We start from the raw sequence: 26,607 nt of genomic DNA, 5'->3' as shown, positions 1-26,607 counted from the left end.
GTGAAAAGACATTGGTTACAATTATGACTTTACTATTATCAGCTTCTGAGCACAGGAACTATAGCTACTGATGCAGATGGGTAGTGCCTATCTTGACAGAGACCTGACCTTGATTACAACATCATGCAAACATATCTCTCTTGGTTTTGCAAAAAGCAGCTGGAAAGCTGACAAGAACATGCTTTCCTGGGAGCCTTCCGACCTCGTGTTCCTGTTCTCATCCAGAAATGGGAAGTGGAAAACAAACAAAAACATTTATCTGAACATTATGGGCCTTTTGCATAATTTTATTCTTCACTTTAAAAAAAGAACAGTACTAGTGATAACAGGTTTTCTATTTCAATCCATACTACCTGCCAGCCCCTACCATCAACTTTAATCATTCCAGGAGACCTGGGCTGTTTGGCTGTGTGAATAGCAGTGCTTCTTCCACACAACAGTACATGCTCCCATCTTTTTGTTGTATCACACTGGATAGTGATGACTTTTGCAACCACTGGTGACACATCGTGCATGTCCCCTGCATCAGGGTGGCACAGGCTGGACAGTGCAGACAGTGGTGTTCTGTCAGCGCGGCTCTTCCAGCACAAGTGTAGCCAGTTCTCCATTAGAAGGGAGTGAAGAGGGAGACGACAAGAAGTATTGATGTCCGGAAGGTAATTCAAAGAGACAGGTTGTGCGGCCTGGTGCCAGTGACTTTCTAATAAGGAACTTCATGTAGCTGCAAACTGGAACATTGTTACCCAGAAGGCAAGCAGGACTGCCCTCCTGGGAAGTGGCCGTCATTGCCAGTACTCAGAGTAGCAAAGAACTTGCCAGATTCCTCTCCACTTACCTCATGGTCATCTAACACTACATTGCAAAATTTCACTTCAGCTGTTTAATGAGGCCCTGCTCTCCACTGAAAACCTAATCAAATTATTTTTAATTGGCAGTTTGAATGATCCGGTACGTAGGTGGGGTGCTTAACCTGTGACAGTCAAGCTCTCCTTCCAAGTCTGTTTGCCTCCAGTTTCTTGAGGATTTTTCAGCCCTGCTGCAGCAATACCATCTCCTCTTGCTCTTTTTTCCTTTCTAAGCACTACAACACCCAGTTTTGCACTCAGACAAAAATGGAGCAGATCATTCCCCTTAGCCTAAACGTGCCAACAGCGCAATGCCAGATAGGCAGATGTGGGGCTTATTTAGAGTGGATTTTGCCATGCGTTATGCACTTAATCCAAGTATGACCAACAGAGGTCTTGAGACTTGGAAATAATATGGGTTTTGGAACAAACACACACTGCAATCAGTTTACTGGGTTTCAGCAAGACCTTTTTCCTAGAAACTGGCCTCCTAGCAGGATGTCCAAAAGACATGCTTAGGCACAGAAATCACAACTTGAACTCTAGAGCAGGAAGAACATGATTTAGTGTCCAAAAGGAAACAAGAATCCTATTCCTCGCTGTGCTCCCAGTCTGCTGCGCAACCTCAGACAATTTACTTCACCCTTTGACAGGTCTTCTATTTGTTATTTAGACAGAAACCTCTACGAACACTTTTTCAAAAATGTTTGTATCAAGCTTAGCTGGGCCTCAAACTCAGTTGTCACTACTGAAATACAGACAGGCATAAAGACCCCTACGTGCCCTGCGGCAGAAAACCTTCCCAGTGAGAGATGCCTCGAAAGGGCTGCCATGATACAAGCAGGAGGCTTCAGAGGATTTAAACATAAGCCATGAAGCGAATTTCACACTGGCTATAGTGTCCTTCATCCTACTAAAGTAGCACATCAGAAAACTAGCCTAAAAGAGAATAGCAAGGTACTTGAAAAGAAATACGGGTTATATGATGTAATTGTGTACAACCTGTATGAAACAAAAGTGAGACAGCTGACGCCTACCAAGCTTTCCCTTCTGGGGAAAAACACACTGCCTTACAGACAAGACAGCTGAAAAGCAGAAGTACCAATTGCATAGAGCAAGCAATCCAAAGGTGTTTGTAGGAGGTGAGAAGAGGTGGTGATCCTGCAGTCCTTGTTCATACGGTATTTGCTTTGAGCTCCAGACCAAGCCCTCCTAAAGCCTCCTTGCAAGATTCCTGAACTATAGCAAAGCATGGAGGATTTAAAAAACTTCCAAAAATCCCTCATAGGATGGAAATAGCTTACTATATAAAGACCACCCATTTCAGGAAATGAAAGTAATTTAGAAATAACCAACCGTTACAAATACATGTGCAGAATCTAATTAAGAAAACTGGTAGAATTAATAGCTTTGTTTTATCCTGAGCAACTGCAGAGATGCCAGCCAGTGGCCTGAAATGCACTGCTGGCTCTCAGCATGACAGTTATTCAGCAGGTATTAAGTTAAAATTACTCACGACAATATAGCAAATGTGACCAGGGTGATCGTCAAGCAGAAGATGGACAGAGCACAGCCAATGTAAGTGATGGAGGAGAGGGCCACCTGGTGTTCTCTTGTTAGCTGTACACAAAGAAAAAAAACAAACCACAGAGTAAAAACTATTAATTGATTTATTACACTACAGGACCACAGGTCAGCCCCCCGCCTCTAGCATTTCCTCCTCCATCTGCCCATACAAGCACTAATATTCACAATTATTCTAACACAGGAAATGAAGAGCCAACTCCAAACTCAGTCACACAGCCAGAGCATCTACAAGCCGATGGCATTTTGGTTCTCTCTTTTATTTCATTAATGAGTATTTCCTCAGAATAAGTTAGTCTCTCTGCTGCTGTGATATTGTCAAGCCTGAGATCAGTGCAGTTTATTGGCTGAACAAACCATGTCAGCAAAGAGATCTTTCACAACTCGCAGGGCACTTTGCTAATGCTCTCATGCTGCAATAATTTACATCATTGTGCAAATACCAGAAGTGCTTCACAGCAGTGAGAACTGACAAGTCAAGATAACGCATAAATCACAGGCCATTTATAGCCCACTTGTTTTGTTTAATGTGTCATGTTTTCGGTGCCTGTTGAAGGAGCTGGACTGACATCTACAGAATGGAAAATCACAGAAAAGACCCAGCATGGGCAGTTGGAGTGTAAACCTCTCGTCTCAGCCTCTGCTTGTATCTACAGGCACCTTTTGTAGAAGTAATTCAGTTGTCATGAACATTTAACCTCCACAGTGCCCGCCACTCAGACATATGTTATAACCTGGATAGATCCGGGGAGGGGGGGACGACACACAAAATGTGTTTTGACTATTCATCTTCAACTAATCAGAAAGTCTGCTTTAATTTTCCATGAAACTTCTCATAAATGAATGACAAAAAAGCCACGCCCAAACAAAGGGAGCCAGGCAGTATTACTGTATAATAAGGAGAACAGAGATAGGCAGGAAAAAGTTTTGTCATCTCAGAAGAATTTTCAAACATTTTTTCTGACCTGAATCAGGATGGAATTGACATTTTCAGAAACTGAACATTAAAAAGTGTTCAATCAAAAAGTTGTAATGTTGTTGTTTGAAATACTATGTTTTTATTTCAATGTCTATTTGCTATAAATTAAACTCCTAGCTGAAAACTCATTCAAAATATATATTTATTTTGAAAAATACTGAAAGGAACAATGCATCTTCCAATTGTTTTTTTACAGTAACTCTAATAAAAAGTAATTTTTCTCACTGCTTTGGATTTTCTATTATTTTTCACACACACAATAAAAATTCCCCCCTAAACAAACTATTTCATTAATCAAATACAACCAGTTCTAGCAATAAACTTCCCATTAAAATTCCTTTTAAAGGAGAGAATCAGCATGGCATGTAGTATGAGGAAAAAAAATCATCTAAATTACAGACAAAACCGATGTGTTGTAAATATATATTTTCCTGGTAATTATCTGCCAGTGGTACCAGCTCACACACAGGAAGTTTTACAGCAGAATAGACTGTGGCTCACTGAGCGATCAGAACTACTAAGCGATGCAGCAGCAGCACTGAAAGACAACTGTTGCTATGGTGTTACAGTTCCTAGGAAATATGATGCAGCTCTTCAGTATTTTTTCTCTTTCAGGCAAAGTCACATTTCTTTTTCCCTGACTCGGGTAGCATCAATTACAGACACAAAAGGGTTCTGTGGGCTGGACCAGCTTAAAAGGTCCATATAATTTCCACAAAAGAGTTCCTATCATCCCTCATTCCCTAGAGAAGCCACGTATAGCCATTCTTCACAGGTTATTCCTGAAACAGGAATAACTTGTGTGGTAAATTGTGCAGTTTAGAAGTTATTTCCTCATCAGGGATATTCAAGTCCAAAATGCATGGACCTTATTTCCCGATTGCTCCAATACACATCCCCTTCTCTTCCTACCGCTGGCTTGTAGTTGTACAAAAGGAGGAGGGGAGCAGAGGAAGCTTTTCCAGCTTCAAGTCACTCTGAAATCAGTATTTCCCAGCAATTCAAAGCTTTCTTTCACTCCTTTAGCCATCGACGTCTGCAGCCAGAAAACGCTCCCTACAGAAGTCAAAGCTCCTCAGTGCTCATTTAGATTTAGACTGGTCTATCTCAGTGTTTGCATTGGCAAAGGCAGGCAACATATGCAAAGGAAAGGTAATGTCTTACGACCACGTACAAGTACAGAAGATACAGGGGGGATCCATCTAGTGGAAATGGGCAAAAGTCAAAGCCTGTTTTTTTCCATAATAATCTAATAGAAGATAATCACACAAACAGCTTTTTCTGACTAATTTCTATCATAACTAACATGCCTCTAAGACTGTCTTTCTTCGGGTTTTAGCTCAGTCTTCCTCCAGAAATCCCTGCATGGCAAGACAACACATCCATCAAATTCTCCCAAGTGGAGCCTATATTACTTAGAAATGAAAAAGGAAAAAGAAAAAAAACCCCTCTTACCAACAATATGTAGAAGATTCACTCAAACCTAAAATAACCTACTCAGGTCCCTGCATCTATACACTACGGAAATGGCTCTTGCTGTGGTAAACACAACCAAAATCTGATGATGCTGAACCATTTGTTTTTTTCACTAAGGAAAAGGTGGAGCCTGCAATAGCTGTTGGGTTGGAGGGCACCAAGAGAGTGGTCCCTGTTCACCACGGCTCCAGCCAGTGAAACCAGCTCCTTTCTGCAGGTGATAGGAATTGCAGGGGGAAGGATACAGCATGAAAAGAAGGCCTGGAATGATTTCCAGGGTGTGGAGCCTCATTTCTAAATACAGGTATACGGTGCAGGAGAGAAGAGAACCTATATTTAAAATATCACGTCTCTACTAAATTCCCACAACCTGTTACAGCCTAGCTGGATGTTGTACGTCTATGTTCACACTCTAAGGGATAACAAGCATGTAGGTTTTTAGAAATACCTAGATTGTCAAAGCATCTGACACAAGCTGATTTCATCTTCCCACAGCTTGTCTTTTTGCAAACTGGAATATGACACAGTAATTTGGTAGGATGTTGTAGTCAGCATAAAAATGCTAATCGAGCTGTAATGCTAAAGAAAATAGCATTAAAAAGTACCAAATAAAACATTGAGCAATCTATGAAGTAGTCCCATGAGCCTGATTCTCACACTTGTTCCAATCTCTATTAAATTACTCTTCTAGAAGGTTTTGCTTCTTTGAGTTTAGATGGTCTCTTACTCTGCAGCAAGCTGAAAAGCAGGGAAACGAGCTCATGGAATCATGAGTGTTAGTAATCATGAACACTAAAAACCAGATGTTTCTTAGTTTCAGCTTTGACGAAGTCAGATCAAAAATTCATACTCCATATAAAACTCCCACCCTTCTAGTTCAGGCTTTAACATGCTTCACATCTTGCTAGTGTTGCTAATAGCATGGGCAAAGATCTTATGGTTTCAGAAGTTACACCCATCTGCAATATTATCACCTATTGCCTTACCCTTGTTCTTCCTCATAAGTTAGCACACTGGTCAGCATTTTTATGTTGGAAAGTTGCAGGCAACCGGATGGCCTGAAAAATGATCCTGCAAAGATACCAGTTCATACTCTAAATATGTATTTTTTCTTTATGATTTTGTTAATAACAAGACAATTAGTGACATCTAACTCCTCTGTTTAAAAATAACTATACAAGAAGATGAAAATATGCTACTGTAATGGGATGGTACTTTTCATCTTTGGAGTATCTCGAGAAGGTCAGTTGAGGCTGAAAGACTTGCTCAATAGGCTATACATGAGAAATTGATCTGTACCTCAAACAGAAAACCTATTTATTAACATTAATACTAATGTTGTAACATTAATGAGCAACTGTATATACAACACAGCACAGCAACCCATCAAAAAGCTACAGGAACACCAAATAGCAACTGGTCAGACCGGAGCATCTGCCTGAACACCACGGGGCTCTCTCTGCTCAGTGTCCCCTTCTTCTGCGTGGAATTTTAACTCCTGTCCCTTTTCCTCATTCAGTCATCTCTCAGGCAGTTGACTGCATGTTTACTGCTTTGGCAAGGGGCTACTTTTGGCTCTCTCCAGAGGAAGAGACATTTTAGGGAACTGCTAATCTAAGATTTTCTTCTTTGCATACTGCAAAATATCCCTCTATGTCTGCTTTTATGGAGGCAACACGTCAAAGGGCTGAGTTCAAACACGTAAAACAAGGTTTGCCATAGCTGATCCTGCAAGGGTTTGTCTATATACCAAATTACAACTTCACAATTTAGCTACCAAAAGCAGTAATTTCATTGTCTAAACTACTTTTGAAATCTCCTTTGTGAAAAGCAATTCATCTTTTTCCAGAAAAAGACAAGCTCTTGAACCAAAACCTATTTTACAGTCCTAAAAAATGAGCCCTGCAATCTTAGGACTATATTGCACCTATCATTTTTATTTTAGTGTTACTTATCAGTAGAACACAATGTATTTTTGCATATGGTTATATAGTGTATACATTGTATGAAACCAAAGTTATTCGTTCCCTGCTAGAAACGCAAGACATGACAACTATATTTTGCCCTAAGTCCAAACGTAAGACTAAGTTCTATTTTAGTGTCCCTTTTGGTCAGCTTTAAATCTCAGAAAGCATTCCGACCATGAAGTTACTTATAATGACATATGGATTTTACCCTGTTTATTGAACTGAGATCTGCCATGAGATGACCACCCGCTGCCCTGGGCTGAAATCCACTCTCAAACACTTCCGCAAAGCCTTGAAACAATATATTAGGAGACATTTCTTGGAGGGAGGGTAGAGAGGAGAGGTAGGGGGTGAAAAATTAAGGCTCAGCCAACCCTATTGAAGCTGCACCTTTAAGATGCGATCTGAATCCAATTAAGAAAAGGATGAATAATTAACTTTGGCAGCCAGAGTGCTTCAGAGACATTAAAAACCTGGCCTTGGCTGATGAAGCTAATGGTTTTAATTGCCTCCAGAAAGGCTGCTGAAATTCAATTTCAGTCCAGTGAGGCTTTTATTTATATATTAAACAATAATAACAATACAAATCTCTGTTTTCCTTCAGCTTGCCAAGCACTTTTTTAGGTACATAACAATATGTTTCTTCAAATTAACATCTGTGTTTAGTTCAGGAGGCTCAGTCTATGCATGGAGACCACCACAAGGATTTTGGCAGGCCATACCTAACAGCACTGCACAATCACTACTCTCAGGGAGGAAAAAAAAAAGTCTAACTTGATTCAGAGTCTTCGTTTCTCAAGCCACAATGTATCAGATACCACAAGTTCAGAGAAAAAAGGCCTCTCCGAGTCACGCTTTGCAGCGCAATCACCTTCATCAGCCATTTCCAGCAGAACTGCTTTTGAATTCCCATTCTCTATTAACTCCACAACTCCTAGTGATCAGCAATAAAGTGCTACGGAGGGGGCTTTTCAGGATTAAAGGCATGTTCTCCTACAGCCAGCCCAGCCTGGTGGCTGCTCATTTAAAACTTTTCACTGTGACATGAAAAATGAAGCATTTTCCAAATATCTCTGCCAAGGTATTAATTAGTATTTTTAAAAGCCCATGTCATCTTTTAAAGTAGTTCTGGGCAAGATGTCATCAAACAGTAGGTAATCTGTTAATTTCAAATCTCACACAGCAAGTTTTTAGTTCAAATGAAGGAAGCAAGTTTTTAGTTCAAATGAAGGAAGCATGGCAGGGAAAAAGGACTCAAGTTGTGAAGTGGTATCAAATTATAATGAAGTTCGGGGATGAGAAAAGCAGATATTTGCAAGTTTTTCCTCATATCTCTGTGTAACACAAAGCAGTGTGTTTTTTCTGCCTTCATTTCAGGCCTAAGACTTGTAGTGTTTCTCAAGAGATGATAAATGCTATAGTTACAGCAGATTGTCCTCTGGGAACCTGAAGGAGCTGTTTGCCCATACATCTCAGATTTGTACATCTGCTTTCTACTTCCTTGTTCCAGCAAGAGCAGGCTCATCCTGTTCTCCAATTAACAGCCATAATGAAGTCCATCAGTTAGGGCTACAAGGAGAATAAAGCCCGGTGTGGGTCCAGCAGGCTCTTTGCAGGCAGAGAAACGTTGGTCTCTTGCCAGACTCCAAGTCTGAGATTTTTCAGAGCACTTGAGGATAATTAAAATACCCAGCTCCCAGTAAAATTCAATGAAAATTAGTATGTCTAACTCCCTTATCCCAGGCTTGGGCTTTGATTCAGAAACATCCATTTCAATTCGGGACTGCGGCTAACTGTGGCTTGCATCGCAGCCAAGAGCCGCCAGGTACCCAGCCCTGCATTTCCCCTACACCATGTTTTGGGGAGAGAGGGCATAAAAAGGCCAATACAGAAGACAGACTGCACTTAAGAGGAGAGAATGACTAAATCTAAAGATATTCAACTGAGAACAGTGATGGATAAAGGTGCGGTATCATAACATTTTTATACTGCGTGGGGAAATCCTTTAGTCAGCAAGAAGACTTAGCTGCCAAATAGCTCAGAGCTTTCATTTCCACCATAGAAAGGAAGTTTATGTTATTTTGTTAAGTATTTTGATTAAAATAGAATCCTATTTCATGCTCCTCAAACAAAAGAGCTCTTTCGACCATTATTTGTGCTTTTCCAAAATAAAGAGTAATTTTTTGTTCTCCTCTTCTGAGTGAAATTGAGTAAGTACCAAACAATTCTCTAAGGAATTTGAGGGTTTTAGTGTCCTGCAGTGTTAGTCCAAGTTTTTCCATGTAATTCTATGGGATTAAGGACAGAACCAGAGAGTTTCCTATTTGTTGCCATCAAAATCAACAGACCTGCACTAGCATAGGAATGGAATAGCAAAAGAATGAACAATGACTCTGAGTTAAAAATCAAGATTAGTGCTCAATTTTCAGGAAAGATGAGCACGAGCATAGAAAGGACAAAAGAAATATGATGCACAGTCATACTGTGAACACACCAGTGAGATGTGTTCCTCCACAGGGACAACATTCACTGCAATGAAATGGAGGGGCACAAGTGGAGAGAGTGAGAAAGAAAGTTTACAAAGCAATGCTAGAATAAACACATGAGCTGATTTATCTTTGTTCATGTGATGGGTAAGGGCTGTCTAAACTGTCTGTACAGATCTCTTCAGTTAAATAAACTGTCAGTGGTAATAAACAAGGACCAAAAAAACCGCAATGCCTATCCAATTTTTAAGTATGCGACACAAAAGAAAAATTACTGGATTAAGGCATTTTTCTTTTTATGTTCCCAGCAATGAAGAGCATGCTGAGAAAAGTAATTATATTAAAATTACAACCCAGCAGAAATCAGAGAATGCCACATTATTTCCATTTCACTGTCCTATTAGAGTGTATAATCTGAACCTCGGCTGGCTGAGAAATTTAAGAAAAAAGGTTATCATTTCAGACTGCTTTTTAAATGCCCCCCCTGAGTGCAATGTTTGATTAATAACTGCACTATTAGATTTAGGAAAACAATGTTCCAAACTCACAAATTACACACCAACCCCCCATATTTTTAAAACACTTGACAATATTAGGACATTTTCGAAACAGCCTTTATAGACACGCATAGATGCACTTTGCTCTCAGTCAGCCATGCATTGTCAAAACTTGCTGGCAAATTCAGCTGGAACAGTGAAAAATAAAATAAACCCGCACATATTGCCCTAAAGAAGAAATCTAGGATGTCTTTCCTATTGCAAATAGAACCTCACAGCCAAATCCCCAAGCCTTTTGAAAATTCTGGGCTCCCTAAAGATGCTATGGGGGTTGTCTCTAGAGCTCCAGCTGCAAGATCAGATGGTTTGAAATACTTTCCTCTTTATAAACGCTTCTCTGCTTTTAAGCCCATTGGTGAGCATCTTCAACTCTATTGATTGATCCTCCCTTTTGAATTATGGAACGAGAGCTACAAACGGGATGAAAAATGAAGTAATTTCTAGCTTTAGAAATGCAGAAAATGTGTTTAAAAACCTGAACAATTTCTACCACAGATCGTACGACACTATTACTTCACTGGAAATGTCCATCCACATGTGAACTTTATAGTAGTCATTTTTCTACCCTCACAGTTGAAAAAGGCAGAAAAAGGGAAAAAAAAAAAGGGGGGGGGGGGGGGGGAACAATTTAAGAGAATGGTCTGGAAGCCATAAATATTACAGTTGTTTCCTGCATTGATCACTTGGGAGAGGGAGACCCAAACCTCAAGCTCTATTTTGCTGTGGGAGACAATGATTTCCCTTTTAAAACAGATTTTTGAACTCTGGATCCCCAGGTGTCCACCACCCTTTTGATGAAATGACATTTATGTGGCAGATGGTACAAATAGCCTGGCATGCTTTGTAGTTATTGGATCACTATAAAAATAAAAACTGCCAGATGGCTGGCATGTTTCTTGGCAGGAGCATAGGGTCCCACTGACTGATGAGAGGAAGCAAAGCTGCCCAAAATAAAATGATAGCATCTGAATTTTCTTTGGAGTGCTTTTGAAATGTGGCTTACTCTGTGTTGGATTTGATTCCTGCTGTCTAGGAAGCATCTTGAGACATTCCTCCATCTGTCTGCACCACAGGAGCATTGCTCATGTCTCTTCTCCTGATTTCACCTGTCCCTCACACCCCAGGAACAGGACCTCTCCACCAGCCAGTTCCCCTCTAGCAGGAGGTGGCGTTGAAAGTTGAGATCTCCAGGCTCTGTGCTAGCAGAAGATGCGTTCTTGAGGGAATACCTCATCTCCCATTCTCTGCTGTTGCTATCCAGGTTCAAGCCTGCAGCACTGTGGAGCACTGTCATACTACAGTACAAGAAAACCACCACAGGGAGTGTATCACCCTGGGTCCCCTCTAGTTGAACTTTCTCCAGAAGCAGCAAATATAAACCAGTGTAAACACGTCAAACTAAATGGATTGTTTATTTTTCCTACCGCAGCTATATTAATGCACCATTGTCTCTCTAACTATAACATTGCAGGGCAGCTGGCAGGAAAGGTTTGTTCTGACTGCACCAGATGAAGCAAAAGCTGGAATACTTCTGTGGATTAAGGAAGGAGAAGGACAGACATGAACGCCAAGAGTGCAGCTTTAGCAGTGATTTGCTGTGAGGGACTCTTTTACTCTACCTCAGTTTCCCCCATCAGAAAGAGAAGCTTGATCACAGCAATGAGTTTCCCAGAGGAGGGGTACACGGATTAGTTAATACCTGCACAACTACTCTGAACGTCCCACTGACATATACTGTTGGGGAGATGCAATTGTGAAATTCTCTTAGTAATATGATCAGAGCTGTGAAAAGGCTTTGAACAGAGCTTCCAAATTCTCATTTGGAATTTCTGACCTTAATTACATCCACATAACTTCATGAAGGCAATCAAGGGCTGAATATGTCCCTTCAGGAATATTCTGCTCAACTTCGGTCACATTCTACCTTCAATTAACATCTTGACTCATTTAAACCAGTTGATAATCACTCATCTCCAAAAACTCCAAATAAATGCTATAATTTCTGAAGTTAAAACCAACATGATAACTGAATCCCAGCAAGCAAGCATGGATTTGGGCCAGCCATGAGACAGACATCACATCAGAGTGATAAAAACACAAATAATTTCGGCATTCCACATGGGCCAATTGATCAGCGGGCGAACAGGTCAGTGCCACGTTGACATGTGAGCACCACAGGGCTCTAAGTTTTTCCAAGATGGTTACTTCATTCCTGAAATAAACTTGTTACAACTGCATCACTGAAAGCAGCTAAACTGCATACATGCATCTCAAGCTAATCAGCAGTTTTGTTCATACTGTTCTTTCACAATCACCATGACTTCAGTGCATTCAAGCTCTTGCTGAAGCTAATATAAAATCTGGAGTAGTATTCAACTACACTTGTAATCCAAGCTTGATTTTAGCTTATTCACAGCATTCATAGTTCTTTTTCTTCCTGCACTGCTGTATAGCACACAGATATCAGAGTGGAGGTTCATTTTGTCACATTTAAATTAAAATTCCAGAATTTAAAGTTTCTCTTTATGACCTCTCTCTTTCAATTTCTTTCTCTGAAAATATTGGAATAAAATTGCTTTTTCATCTCAGCAGATTTCAGTCTCCGGAGATTACTTCCAGCTGGCATATAGCAGAATACTGACTGAATCAATCTAACCTGTTTTGAGTAAAGATCAAGAAGGAAAATCAAGAACTCACAGCTTGTTCCTAAGAACTTTCTTGCATTTCTATGCTCCCTGGAAATTAGACCCACCTGACAGTCTGCTCCATAAATGTCTAACAATTTGTCAGCATTCCTCATCTCACAGTACTTCAAGTATTCAAAAAAAATACCGTCAGAAAGCACTGTCAGATGCAAGATATCCTACGATTTTGTTCCTATGAATGTCTCACTGAAACCAAATGAAATCCATGTGAGACACTAATTCCTCCCCAAGCCAGGTGCATAAATTACTGACACAGTTCTGTACCTTATAATAAAATTGCAATGATAAAGAATCTTGAGATTCTTCACAATGATAAAGAATCTTGCAATGATAAAGAATCTTGCAATGATAAAGAATCTTGAAACAAAACAGTTTGTGCCTTTATGCCCACAAGAAAGGCACAAACTGTGCGTATGTGCTGGATATTGGGGAAGGTATGAAAATGAGCTGGAGCATTACTGGCAGGAAGAGCAGCCCTGGGGCAGGTTCAGAGTAGCCAAAGCTGACAAGGTCTAGATCATGCTATTGTTCTGTAAGTGGGAAAAGCTAGACTTAACCATGTGAAGGAACAAAGAGAAGGAGTTCAGCAAGGAGATTCTTCCTTGAATTTAGCACAAAAGAAAGAACAACAACTTTTTCTCAGAAGAAAAAGTTAGCATCCTTGACAAATAGTTATCATATAATGCTCGCCACAAGTGTTTACGTGACAAGTTACTTCTGAAGAAGGTCACTTATTGTCAATGTTTGTTGCTTAGAGACACCTTGTCTTTGAACTCAGAGTATGCTGTACTCTCCAGCTCTGAACAGCAAGTTCCTTAAAACACTGCAATGTTAATGGAAAGCTTATGAGGTTTTTCATTGTTTTGGGGTTGGTTTTTTTTAAGCAAAAAAGAAAATCAGTCTCAGGAAAAGGAGCTGAGACAGTCAGAACATTTATCGCACTGAACTGGTCTCAAGAGTTCATGGATTTCCACATCAGCAGTGTTCTCCCTAGGGATGTTCTCCCAGGTCTGAAGCTGCTCCACACATATTGGCCTGTATTATTAGAATTGTCAATATCTTATTAGAAGAACTGTCAATCTTATTAGAGTTGTCAATATCCCCCTCTTCATTTTTTTCTGATTTTTTTCTGTGCAGCTGCTTGCCTTTCTGCAAGGGGTGGTAGAACTGTTCATACCTGGTTGTACTGTTCTGCTGACCAGTGCATTAGGTTAAAGGCTGTTATGGTGCCCTTGGAGAGGATGTCTGCCTGCTTGTGCTACCCTGAGAGCTGCATTTATCAGTACAATGGAAGAAAGGGAAACGATACTTTCCACAGGAGAACAGAAGTACAAAGCACCCTAAGTAGAATTCCCATGAAAAATTAAGTCATTTTTTTATACCAAAATACAGCTTTTGATGAGAAGCTCTCCAGTTTTCAAACAATCAATTTCCAATCATTTATTTACATTTTCCATGAAAAGCAGACCCCTTTTTGTAAGAAACAGAACCTAGACAAAAAATAAACGTTCTGTCAAAAATAGTGTTCATGTGGAAAAATTTCATCCAATTCTATTTATACAGCCACAGATATATAACAGTTATATAAACAGAAGTATTCAACTGTGGGCAACTGCATACTCCCACCCTCTCTTTTCCTTGTCTCTTATGATCTGTGAACACCATTTATGAAAAGAAAAGAAAAATAAAATATACAGAAGTTCAAGACTGAGTGTAACATCACCGCAACAATTTCTTAGAGCACTGACAATCTATTATTCCAATGGGTGACTTATATGGGCCCTTTGAACCTTGGCTCATGACTTTCAGAACATTGTGAATAAACATGTATATGTGTTTAAAATCACCAGCATTTTAACATTTACTTAGCAGGGTTCCAAGGACACCTAGGAGAAGTTTCCAATTGTCTAGCTGATTCAACAGGCTCTACTGCTTAGACACGTGAAGCAAATACTTAGCATATGTTTTAAGAATCTGTAACTGAGCATAGACTGCTTGTAGAGCTCAAAAGCCAGGAAGCTTGTCTTTGCCTACATCTCAACTTCATATTTTATACTGGTTAGAAAAAAATAGTACAAAGAGATAATCCTAAACAGCCAATTTTAAGGGTACATCTTGGTCAAAGATTTGGGATGAGATTTTCTGATGAATTCAGAGAGGGACTAAATAACAGCCAAACCAGAGGAACTGCAATTGAAGCACATTGAAGGGATTACATCCTTCACTGGCTTGTTAGCAGCAACATTACCTGGGACTCCACATGGGCCCACTCTCATCACCAAAAAATTATAAATTCCCTGTATTGTCACCTGTACGATGTCCTCTAGTGTTGTTCCTGCCTTTAAGATATCACACCAAAAGTGTGAGAACAAAGTAAAGAGGATTCCCACCTACAACAGACATGTTTCTTTTCATGCTTCATTTCAGTTCCCCAAAGTTTTAAAAAATATAGTCAAGAAGTATTAAAACATCATCCCAGAAAGCAAGATGTGGAATCAATCCAAGTTGGGCAAAAATGAGCCCAGTTCCAATCACTTACTGAACGTGATGATACAACTGATGTATTTAAGCTTCATTTTTAACAGACATATTTACTCGTTTGTTTAATCTCACCTTCAGAGGCACCACTTGCATCAGAATGGCGAAGTTAGTGAGGTGGTTACAAAGACACACTGAGTAGTTGAGGTCTCCACTCTCACGCACACAACCTTCGTTAGACCAAACACCAGTTCCATTGCTGCAAAGCACACAAAAATGGAACATAATCTCTATCAAAATGCATCTTGTGCAGGTTAATTTGACATGCATTTGTACTGTACAGGAGATACAAAGGTTTGAAAGCCATCTCAGGCTGGAGCATCCACAAACACTGCTAGTGTCTTCTCAATTCCATCAGGAAAAGAGTTAAGGAAAATCCTGACTGGAATATGGTCCAGATCAGGCCCCTCATGAATGTCACTTGAGATTTCTTCCCAGTTATGGCCAATGAATAACTACATTTTTTCTTTACGTTGTGCAACCCATTTATGGCATTTCACCTAGACACAAATTTCTATATTCTGAAAGCTATAGTATCAGACAAGTCAATAATCTTGCAGAAGTCAAAAAAGTCAGTGAATCGTATCTGCTGCCTCACTCTTTTCGACTGTGCCACTCGTCCTGTCAAAGTAAGTAATTCAGGCTGAGCAAGATTTCTAGTGATCCATCAATGTCAGTGGGGTTTTGTCATTTCATCCTCAGGAGCAGCAAAAGCAGCTCCAGCTCCTCTGAGGATATGGCTAGGCTGGCTCTGTGGCCAGGTCCCAGGGCTGCGTAGGAAAGTGATCCTCATGAGTCTGCTTTTCCTTGGAGCCAGGGAAACCCAGAACCCCCTGCACTATCACAGCCCTGCAGTGGTGTGGGGACACAGAAGGCACAGGCACGCATGTGGGGGGGGGGGGGGGCTCCATGGGTTCCCACCTAAATTGCCTGCTTCTTAACCATTTATTACTTTTGATATTATTCTGGGTCCTGAAGCTAGACTGAGTGATCTATACTTTTCTTGGTGCTTATTTTAAAGACAGGTATTACCTCATCCTTCTTTTGCCCTTTGGGACCTCCTTGAGTTTTCAAAGAGAGTCTGTCATAGGTCAGAAACCAATTGCTTATTCTTTAACTGCCACGCACTAGGGAATAAGGCCATCTTGACACAAATAAAACTCATTTGACAGGACAGATTTCATATTTCAGTTTCTATCCTGAGGCAAAGCCTCAAGGGCTCAAGCCTCAATGGAAAACAGTACAGGAACAATGCCTCAACCATATTAATTCACTTCAGTAAAATCTGTTTCTAATTTATTGTAATTTGTGAGTAACCATAACAACGAGTAACTGCCAACAGCTGGGACAGTTCAACATACTTGAAACAAAACTTCAGTAAAACAATTACAGTGACCTTGCATGTGCATGCTGGAGAGGAGGGACCACAGCATTGTGCGCCACTGCTACAGCAATTAGGCTTTATACCGTTATGGCTCAAAAAATGTTAATCCCTATGAAATTCAAAATTCACTATTTGCACTCCTCCTCGATTAATTCAGTTAAAGCAGCATATCTGGAAACAAAACCAGATGAAATATATTCAGGGCTAACACAAAAAAAGCTACTGCTTTTCCATAGTTACTCTTTCCTGAGTGAAATTTAAGGTGATGTTTCTCTCTCTTTTATTCTAATTTGCAGTCAGGGGCATAATATTTCACCCTTCCATGCACTGGCCAAAATTCACAGCTCTGAAACACTGATCACATGATGCTGTGACACAGACACAGACCCAGTGAAAATAATGGCTCTGCTGGAGGTTTGCCATCTTAAAACACCCAAGCTTCTGCCCAAGAGGACATATTCATAAACCAACATAAGCAGGATTTGTATCGGTCTGCAGTTTTGATTCCAAAATTTTTCAGTCTCTCAATTACCCACCTAACACAGGGTCTGTGAATAGCAAGTCTCCTACTTATGGTAAGAAGCCACTATCAGATTGTGGTTTTTGTAGGCCAGTGGCTCTATTTCTTTAACTATTTTATGTGAATGAGAGAGAACAAGAAGAATGTAGGTAATATATAACATTACAAACTGTCATTTCATTAAACCAAGTTACAGAATTGGAAATTAAGTAACATACCTATAGTCCAGAAATGCACAGTAAAGAAGAATTCTGTTACTCTTATTGAGTGCTTGGCTGTATTGTCTGGCAGTCTGCAAGAAAGAAAATATAAACCCTGAAGGAAGGTTTAAAAAAGACTACATTTTGCTATTCGGCTACTTTAAATTCTCATTGCTATAACAACTTCCATAGACTTGTTCTAGATTAATACACCATAACTGAAAGCAAATTTTATCAGTCTTTTCAGCTTTATAATAAACACCAAACGTGCAAAGGCTGGTATTCAGTCTTAATTTTACACACTGGGATTAAACTCATGTCACTTTGAGTGAGAAATCTGTGTCCCATTTAAGTAAATAGCAAACCAGGATTATTTATTGTATATAAGCACAAATCTATGTGTTAATTTTTACAGGACTGGTGCATTATTCTTCAGCATATATTTGGCTTTGTTGGATTTGTTCTCATTGGGTAATAAAGACTCACATTTTAGGATTAATTACACTGAAATATGCGTGTTACAATGACCAACTCACAGACATTTTCTTTCCACAGTAGTGATTATTTTAAAACATACAATCAAACTGAAAGAGCAATGCCATAATTCAAGATTTTATTTTCACACACCTTAGTATTATAATGACATAATTTCTATCTTCCATAAACAGGTTTAGCCACTAACTCAATCTCCTTGTTCCGGAAGCTTTGATACCCCATTCTCCACTCTGTTACAACACTTTCATGACAAAATAATTCAAATTATATTGGAGTGAAGTAATAGTTTCTTATAGGCAAAATATGCAACCTAGAGGATTTCCAGGATGTGTTCAACCCTTTCAACTACATAAATCCCCAAAGTCCACATTATGTTAGACCCTTAAGGCAATTTTTTAATTACAAAAGTCTTCAACATAAACCAATCACTGGTGAATTAACAGCCCTCAGATTATTGCAACATAATTCTGCTGTCAAGATGAAAGACAACCAAGTATTGCTTTCCTTGTTTTAGAGAAAGAAGGAAAAAAACCCACTGCCTCATCATGCTGAAACTCAACCAAGTACAGGAAGGCCCTGGTGCAATTTTCCTTTTCTCCCACAAGTCCAACAAGTGTCAGGCACGAGGCAGCACAGTTCCCTCCTTACTAGCGATAATAAAGCATTTCTGCCTAACCCTGGACATTCACGGGTTCATACTGGATTTCCACACACTTCAAGTAGCTATGCTATAGATAAGGCCATTTACTACTTCTTAACTCACATCTCTGGATAACATAAATGGAATTTTCTTATCTGCTTGAGCAACATCCCCAGACAAGATTTCTAGTTCCTTGACTCACCCTGTTTTCCCTAAGCCTTCATCATAGAAACTGCTGAGACTACAGCTCTGTGGAGAGGAAAGTAGTAGCAGAGCTTCGTGGAGAGGAAAGACTGCTGCTAATCTGCCATGGGTCTCTATTTTCCCTTTGACTCTGGGGATATCCTGTAGCTTTTTTCCACAAGGGAAGCAAAGCAAATGGTAAAACCTCACACTCTCCCAGGTGTGCCACACTGGGAAGTGATAATGGACAAGATTCACATCCCTCATCACCAAGAAATATCTCACTGATATAACCCCCAAGAAAGTTCATGTCACTTTCCAGCTGTGGTGAGAGAGATGTAGTGAAACCAAGTGTATGAGGTTAACTAATACAGAGCAGTCCTTCCTCTGTGAAAGTCCTTCCCATCGCTGGCTGCCCTGTGAAGGCCCCATGCAAGACTTCAGAATCAAGCTGGTATGTTCCCTGCTAGATCCATCAAGGGCCCACCACGAGCCTTGCCTTTACCAGCAGCAGCGGTAAACACCTTCCAAATCACAAACCATCTATGAAATAGGAGTGTCTTTCAGAAACTGCTTCTTTCCCTTAACCCCATCTCTTGCTGCTCAGAGTATTCTTGAAGAGCACTAGCTCAGAAACTGCAGAAGACCAATGATCCATAACCCACAACTGGAAAACTGCCTTCTGCAACTTCAGTTAATTTAGAGTTTTGTTGGCAGAGTTCATTCCGCTTTACCAGCAGCAAGGCATGTAGCATAATGTTTGCCCATTATGCTGTAGAATGTTATGTCCATCATGTCTATAGCTTTCCTGAAATAAGCAATTGAAAGAATCTATAGTCAGTTTGTATTACAAATTACTTCACATCTGTGACAGATGAATAGTGGCTAAAAAAAATAGAGAGAGAAAGATCTGCTGTAATAACAGCTGTCATTTCTGATTTGTAAGATATCTCTAGATAAATCTTGATTCTTCATACACTAAATGGAAAGGGCATCACAGGGTCAGGTTGGAAGAAGACAAAGTACTTCAGTTGCGTATCTTTTTACACAAATAAATCCCAGATGTATGTTTTACCCTCAATTAAGTACCTCTGGCAAAGGACAAATTATTATTTTTCTCCATCTTTAAACACAGATGTCACTCATTAGACAAAGGACTACACTAAGTGAGGCTACAGAGTCTCTGAGCTGTCCAGAATTGTGTGCATACCCACATGGAAAAACAATAGATAAATAATACTTTACAAGAAGAGTTCTTACCAATTGCCTATTTACTTCTCTTAAAGAATATCTCCCATGTTTTAATACAGACAACATAGGGCTCACAAGGCTTTTCAGTGCCATTTATGATAACTGCATTAAAAAAAAGTTCATCTTCTCAGACTCCATTAAAATTCTGCAACAAAACCATCATTAGAACAGAAAGCCCCCAAACATATAAGAAACTGGCTACAATGAAGAATAAACCCACTCTGATCTTCAACAGCTCTACTTCAAAGTACTCTCTAATCTATGAAAAAAATGAACTGACTGTACCTCAATATTGCATTGCTTATGTTAAACTGTGTGTGACAGCTTATATGTGATTTGGATCCTGCAGCACTGAGGATATTGATTTAATGACATCGATAACAGAAAGCTTAATATACAAGCAGGCTTTTACTCTAAAAGATTAAAGTCACTTCAGTGTTTATAAAAGCCTATGAAAGGACAGTTCATGCTGCTTTCAGTAGTCTGGAGAGGGAGAGTAGCAGCATGTCAAGTGAGCCAGGATTTGTTCATTAACTCTCCCTAATCTATTGTCTTTCTATCAGTCCTCCTGCATGGAGAGGGGTACATGCAGCTTCTCCAAAAAAGAACTGCAATAAAAGAGAAACAGAGTAAAGTGTGTGTCTGTCTGATGGAGCAGGTATCCTGAGGAAGGACAGTCTCTGTTTATGTCATGGCTGTTCAACATCCCTAACACTAACCACTGACTCTCACTAAATTAGTCAGACTTAAAAGCAAACCAGAGAACCTCATTGTATGTGTTGAGAGCATACAGAGGACATACATGGATGTGTGATGGGGATACAGTACTACTTACACTGCTGGGAACTAGGCACAAGGCCACGGTTAGTTGATGAAGAGGCCAAAAAAAGGGGGTGGGGGGCTAAAAGGACTGCTGGAAACCCTCAGGAAAAGCTAGTTGCAGGAAATGTCATGAACACAATTGCAGAAGAAAAACAGTCAGACAGCTGCTGCTGGAAGGCTTGCCAAGAAGAGAGGCCAAGCAGAGGGTGGGGTGAACCTTTGCGAGATTAGCTTGTTTCTCCACCCCTGAATTTAAAAAGCAAACATTTAGCTACATAGTGGTGGCCACCAAGGGAGGAGGGTGTGCACCTTCTCGTTCAATATGCATTTTTCTCCAATAGAAAGAAGGCAAAATTGGAGGGTCAGATCTGCCATAAACTCAGTAGTTCCAAGCCCCAATGTATTGAGTGTTGGACCTCCTCTTAACCAAAGCAGCTGATAACTTACCCAATTAAACTCAATTTGGAGTTCACTTGTCTCTGTTTACAAAATACAGCATTTTGTCTAATTCAGAGATTTTGAAGCTTCTCTGAATCTCCTCAACCTCCAAGAATACCATGGATTATTTTGAAGGTGGCAACAAAAGTCTTAAAGACAAGAAAGCCTCTTGCCAGTATGCTTGTGCCTTTTGTGTAGTTCACAGGCCCACTGAAATATTCTTACAGATTTATGAGTCAAAAGCACTTTTGATTCTGGTATATGGATCAAATTAGAGACTAAAATGATGCTTCTAATTTAAAGACTTTCTGACCTCACAGTGACATCCTGACTCTTAGCATAATCTATCCAGAGCCACATAGTTTATTGGCTTTCCTTGCCACCTTATACAATCTACTTCTAATTACCTAGAAAATTAAAACTTTCATGTACATTCATCTACTCAGTTCCCTGGAAAAAAGACAGGCAGAAAGAGAGAGAAAGAAAGAATCATCACCTATTTCTATAGCGGCTATATAGGCTGTTTTCTTCCAAGCTGTGGGAAAACTGCACTGCAACAGACCTCGAGCTCAGATCACCCAACTATTTTAATTTAGAGCCTGTCTGACTGATTCACCCTAAGCTGTAACTAGCCCAAGTAATGAAAAAAAATGTTACAAATTGTACAAAAAAGAACTTAGCTTGTGAATAGGGAATAATACTGCGTTATGCCTAAAAGCCAGACCTTTAGTTCTTCCATTGTTTTCAACAAGGCAATGCCAACACAAACAGAACACTGTAGGCTCCCAGGGTCAACATGAAAGCTCACTGAATGTATTTCTTGACAGTACAATCATACAGTTAAAAAAAAAAAAAAAAAAAAAAAAAAAAAAAAAAACCAGAAAATCCCATGATACCACAAAGGTGGAAAACTGTGAAAGAGAACAATAGAAAGGAAAAAAAACCCCAGTGAAATATCAGAGGCCATAAAGGCATCTGAAATTACAAAAGTCTGCCATATGTAATTGAATATGGATTGGGTTTGATCCTTCCTTTGCCTGATGGTAAAAACAGTCAAAGTATCAATTTCCTGCAAAAATATTGTTAATCAAATGCTACACCAATAGCCTTCCCCACTTCTCAGACTTCCCCGTTTAACAGCTGCTGTACTGGGCAAGCAGTGTGAGAACAAAAAAAGGAATGAAAAAAACCGCAAGAGCAAGAGACTTTAAAATCTCTTGGCTGCTCTGGTAGATAGCATTTTTTGAAGAGAGAAAGAAAAGGAGGAGGGAATGGATGAGGAAATTGTCCTGGTACCTTTTTTTTGTTTTTTCTTTTTTTTCAATTATTGTGCATAGCAAACCACATTGATTACTTCTGAATGTGTGTAGCATCACAAGATCTTGCTATTTTTCATAGACAAGCAAGTAGACATCTCTTTAAATAAAAATGCCACCCTCTTCATGGGATCCCATCTTTCTTATAGCACTGAACAAGAGGCTTCATCCAACAGCTGCCCAGAGAGCACCTGACCACTTGCATATCTCAGTGTGGACTGTCAGGCACTGCGCATCTGTAGAACGGTTACTTACGATCTACAGAAACTGAAACTCTTACTTGGTGTTCATCTTTCTTCAGTCTGACTCTTTCATCTACTTCAGGTTACTTGCTTATAGCACAGGTAGGCTTCATGGCAAGCTGGGGCAGTGATTCCTGAATATACCCTAAGGGCAACGTCATTACAGCGTTAAAAGAGTAACAGCTCTTCTCTCTAGTTTTAGGTGCTAAATAGCATAAAAGTCTCCCTCCCCCCCCCAAACGCTTGAGAAAAGCTGCAATTTTGGCAATGGAAACTGACTGCAACCTTTGAGTTAAAATTGTAACCTCCCTAAACGCACATACACAACTCCCAAATGGCTCTTCTTTAATTTTACAGCTAAAAACATCCCACCCTAACACAGAAGTTACATTCATGCAGATCCCTTAGGCACTTAACACAGCATCAGTGTATTGGTGTTGAGGCCTATACTCAGGAATTTCTGAGCACAAAGTACCTTGCTCAGCCTCACTAAGCCACATATCCTATATGGACTATGCTTTCACATATTTCTCAATTTCAAAGATCTCAAATATGTAACAATGTATTTGTTCCCTTTTCCTTTCTCTTTGGCCTGGGTGCGTATGGGCATGATGAGTGTTTTATATGTATTTGTAAACCCTGGGCAGTGACAAGTATTTGCACGCCAAATTCTTCCAGCCTGGAAGCCAAAACTGTTGAAGATACAGTGTAAAACAAAGCCAAACTCCCACTGACTGCAATCCAGATTAATAATACTCACAATATTGTTGTAAATCACGGTAATAAATGGGAAGCACAGAAAGGTTGAAAAATAGCCACAGAAAGAACGTTCATTTTCATCAGAGGTGCATGGAGCTGACTTCAATGGAAGGCACGCAGATAGAAACTGCAGGATAAGGACCTTGGAAATTCAATTTGGGCAGCAACCAAGTTACATCAGTAAATATTTGATGTATAAAATTTTTAAATGCCAGCCAGTGAGAACACGTCCCTGCACCGCAGCCTTTCCTTATGCGAGCACCAATAAACACAGGGTGGAACTGATGATCTACATGAAAAGCTGCCTTAATGCTTAAATGTTCTGTTCCAAAGATTGATAAAGTAAAAATATTTTTTTTCTCTAGAAATAGTCCCATTTAAGTAACGAGCAATATAATAGTCAGATGGTTTTGACACGTCCTTAAACAGTTAAATCTACATGTAAGAAAATAATTTATATGTATACAGCCCTCTAAAACCTGCACATCTAAGGATGGAGCGAGGAGCGCAAAGTTAAGCCACTGATCCTGAAACACCTTGCTTATAGCTAGAGACATGTTTCCTCACCTCTTTTGAGTTTCAGCAAGTCAGCTCAAATAAGAGAGCAAGCAAGAGCTGGTTTATTTCCTGCATGTTATTGATAGAATTGTTTACGCAGAGCCAGGGCCATCAAACTCCACATTGCCTCCAACTGACTCAGGGCATAACCTCCAACTAGATATTACCTTTCCAAAATTAATGAATGCAGTCTGGCTCCAAAGAAATCTAATTTAAATCAGGTAATTTAAAATGCAAGTTATTTCACTCAAGGTGCCTGTGTTGAAGCAGTTACTCATTGCTTAAAAGACCTTATTTTGGTTTTAATGTAATGCAAAACCCTGCAGAGCAGCTTTTGTGCTTTTGCCATCTCCCTTCCCATCCAGAACACACTTCGAGCTACCAGAACTTCAAACCAGACAGAAGAAGAAGAAACGCAGCTTGCTTAACAGGGTTCAAGAGCAGTTAGTCAGACTAGCAAATAAATAAAAGGAAATCTATCACTGTCGTGCAGACTGCAGAAAGGCCATAAGCACCAAATCCCATGGGGTTGTTCTCCCCTAACCAAGATCACATTTGTGTCTTCTATGTTCTCAACTATTTTAACACATCTGAATTACATGGGCCAGGCTGAAAGTAATCTTCGAGCATGGATGAAGCAAAGTTAAAAATACAAACCTACCCCAAACCTGGCCATTTGGCCTGGTTCTTCCAGGAAGTAATTTTGTGAGATACTGCTTGCCAGCACTGGCTATTAACACAACTGGTTGTCATGTCATTCCTCTGGTCCAAGACTGTCTTGTTTTATGCTGCTTCTGCAGTCCTAGGCTCCTTGAAAAAAACTATTATTTAATGCAAATAAAGTCAAATAGTTACAAAGCATGGTTTTATACTGACTGGATTTACATGTTAGCATTTTCCGTAAGTTAAATATTACAAAGATGGTTTGTCTGTGCAAACCATCCACCATTGCAAAATTCTAGTCACATACACTGCTAAGAGCTTACAGGCCTTTCTGGATAGATGAATGAAATATCATTTCAGCTCTCCCCCACCCTCCTTACAATCAGCATAAGAAAGTAGATCATTTGGTCATGCTGATACAAGTTCACGGTAACTTTCCAAAACTGCTTAGTGAAACAGATGACAGTGCCTTTTGTTAAGGTTTTCTGTTTCCTTTTGCTGTGCCTTTTTCTGCTACTCTGAATTATTACATTAAGAACGTATTGCTTTTCTAAAACAAGAAGCAGATGTTCCTTCTATACGCCCTTTCTTAATCTCCTCTATTTTTCTTAACTCATGTAAAAGTACTACTAAAGGAAAACAACTGGTCTGATTGACACTAAAAAGGCTATTTCAAAATGGACACAATTTCTAATTCAACAGAATCATAAAGAAAGAGGTAAACAAATCTTTCTTTTTCCGCCCATTCCACCTGTAGCATTTTGACATAGCAGAAAGACTTCCCTTTGCCATACAAATACCCAGGCCCAATGCAGAGCTCTGTAACAGGAAACAAAGTCCAGGCAATGACAAGAGCTGTGACAGGGACCAGAAGGCAAGCATAAAAGCATAATCCCTTAAAGGGATGCACAGAACAGAATTGGTTTTAAGAATACTTTTCCCATTAGGTAATGTTTCCACAATTCCTAGTTTCAAAAATAGTGTTTGGACTTTTCCTCCTGATAGCTTTTTTTTTTTTGTTTTTTAAGAAAAGAAACATTTGCATCAGATGAGAACCATTCAAGACACTCAGATTTAGCATTTAAACTACAGTTGTGATTCACAGTCCCCATGTTACTAGGGGCAGAAAGAACTTAAATCAGAAACACGAAATGGGGACAACTCAGCACTAGCTGGAAGGGAGTTGGGCACTTCGCCTCTTGTGCCGCGCTGCCCATGGAGGGACAGCCAGTGCAGTCACCTATATCCCAAACAAGACATGCCTGGGTTTTTGGTAACTATATTTCACAAAGATGAAACTGAAACCCATAAAACAGAAGTTCAGTGGCTACAAATAACAAGCAACAGCAAGAAGTTGCACCATATTCAAAACCAACATGAAGCTACAAAACCCAACAGCAATGGCACATCTCACTGCACTGTTTGGTTTTATTTTTTACATACCTCCTTGCCAAAACACAAATGAAGTCTGAATTAGCAAACATGTTTCCTACAAGACTGAAAGTCATAATTATAAGAGGAATCAATCAATATTCACTCATATTTATTATGAAAAAGGCTTTAGAGACTATTAAGGCAATTATCACACAAGAAGCAGATACTAGTTAGACCTAGACAGATTTCCAAGCGAAGAATCAACATGTATTATGTTTTCTAAGTAAGCAAAAAGTACAAAAATGTCCTAATTTTCCTGAACAAAGACCCAACAAAGTCTGCGTCCTTATTTTTGAAAAGCACAAGGACTTCGACAGCCTGGAGCAGTGAAACATTAAAATTTCAAGTACTCTGCATGGTAATAACAGAAATAAATGGGAATACTGCATTTACATTCTTCATAAAGACTTCCATGCCCTGCACTTCGCCTGCAAGGACAAAATTAGCTTCTGGGAATGGGTCATTTGGGGAGTCTGAGAATGCAAGATGTCTGATATGGCCAAAACTCACCTATGAAGCACTGTGGAAATAGGAATATGGAAAGGGGGTGAGGGCTGCTGGTCCT

At 39.7% G+C, this 26,607-nt stretch overlaps 1 protein-coding gene across 1 annotated transcript in view; it reads right to left on the bottom strand.

Annotated features, from left to right (window-relative positions):
- The window catches only part of ADGRD1 (adhesion G protein-coupled receptor D1), a 144,702-nt gene that overhangs the window by 49,300 nt on the left and 68,795 nt on the right, over positions 1-26,607 (bottom strand). Inside the window, exons 15-17 of the mRNA XM_030501989.1 lie at positions 17,260-17,333; positions 15,213-15,336; positions 2,362-2,465 (exon numbers count right to left, since the gene is read on the bottom strand). Coding sequence (XP_030357849.1) covers positions 2,362-2,465; positions 15,213-15,336; positions 17,260-17,333 — 302 coding nt within the window. The remainder of the gene's footprint in view (positions 1-2,361; positions 2,466-15,212; positions 15,337-17,259; positions 17,334-26,607) is intronic.

Source organism: Strigops habroptila, chromosome 11 (genome assembly GCF_004027225.2).
Source record: "Strigops habroptila isolate Jane chromosome 11, bStrHab1.2.pri, whole genome shotgun sequence".
NCBI lineage: Eukaryota > Metazoa > Chordata > Aves > Psittaciformes > Psittacidae > Strigops > Strigops habroptila.
The sequence above is the reverse complement of the archived record's forward strand: the minus strand, read 5'-3'. Positions and strand labels throughout refer to the sequence as shown.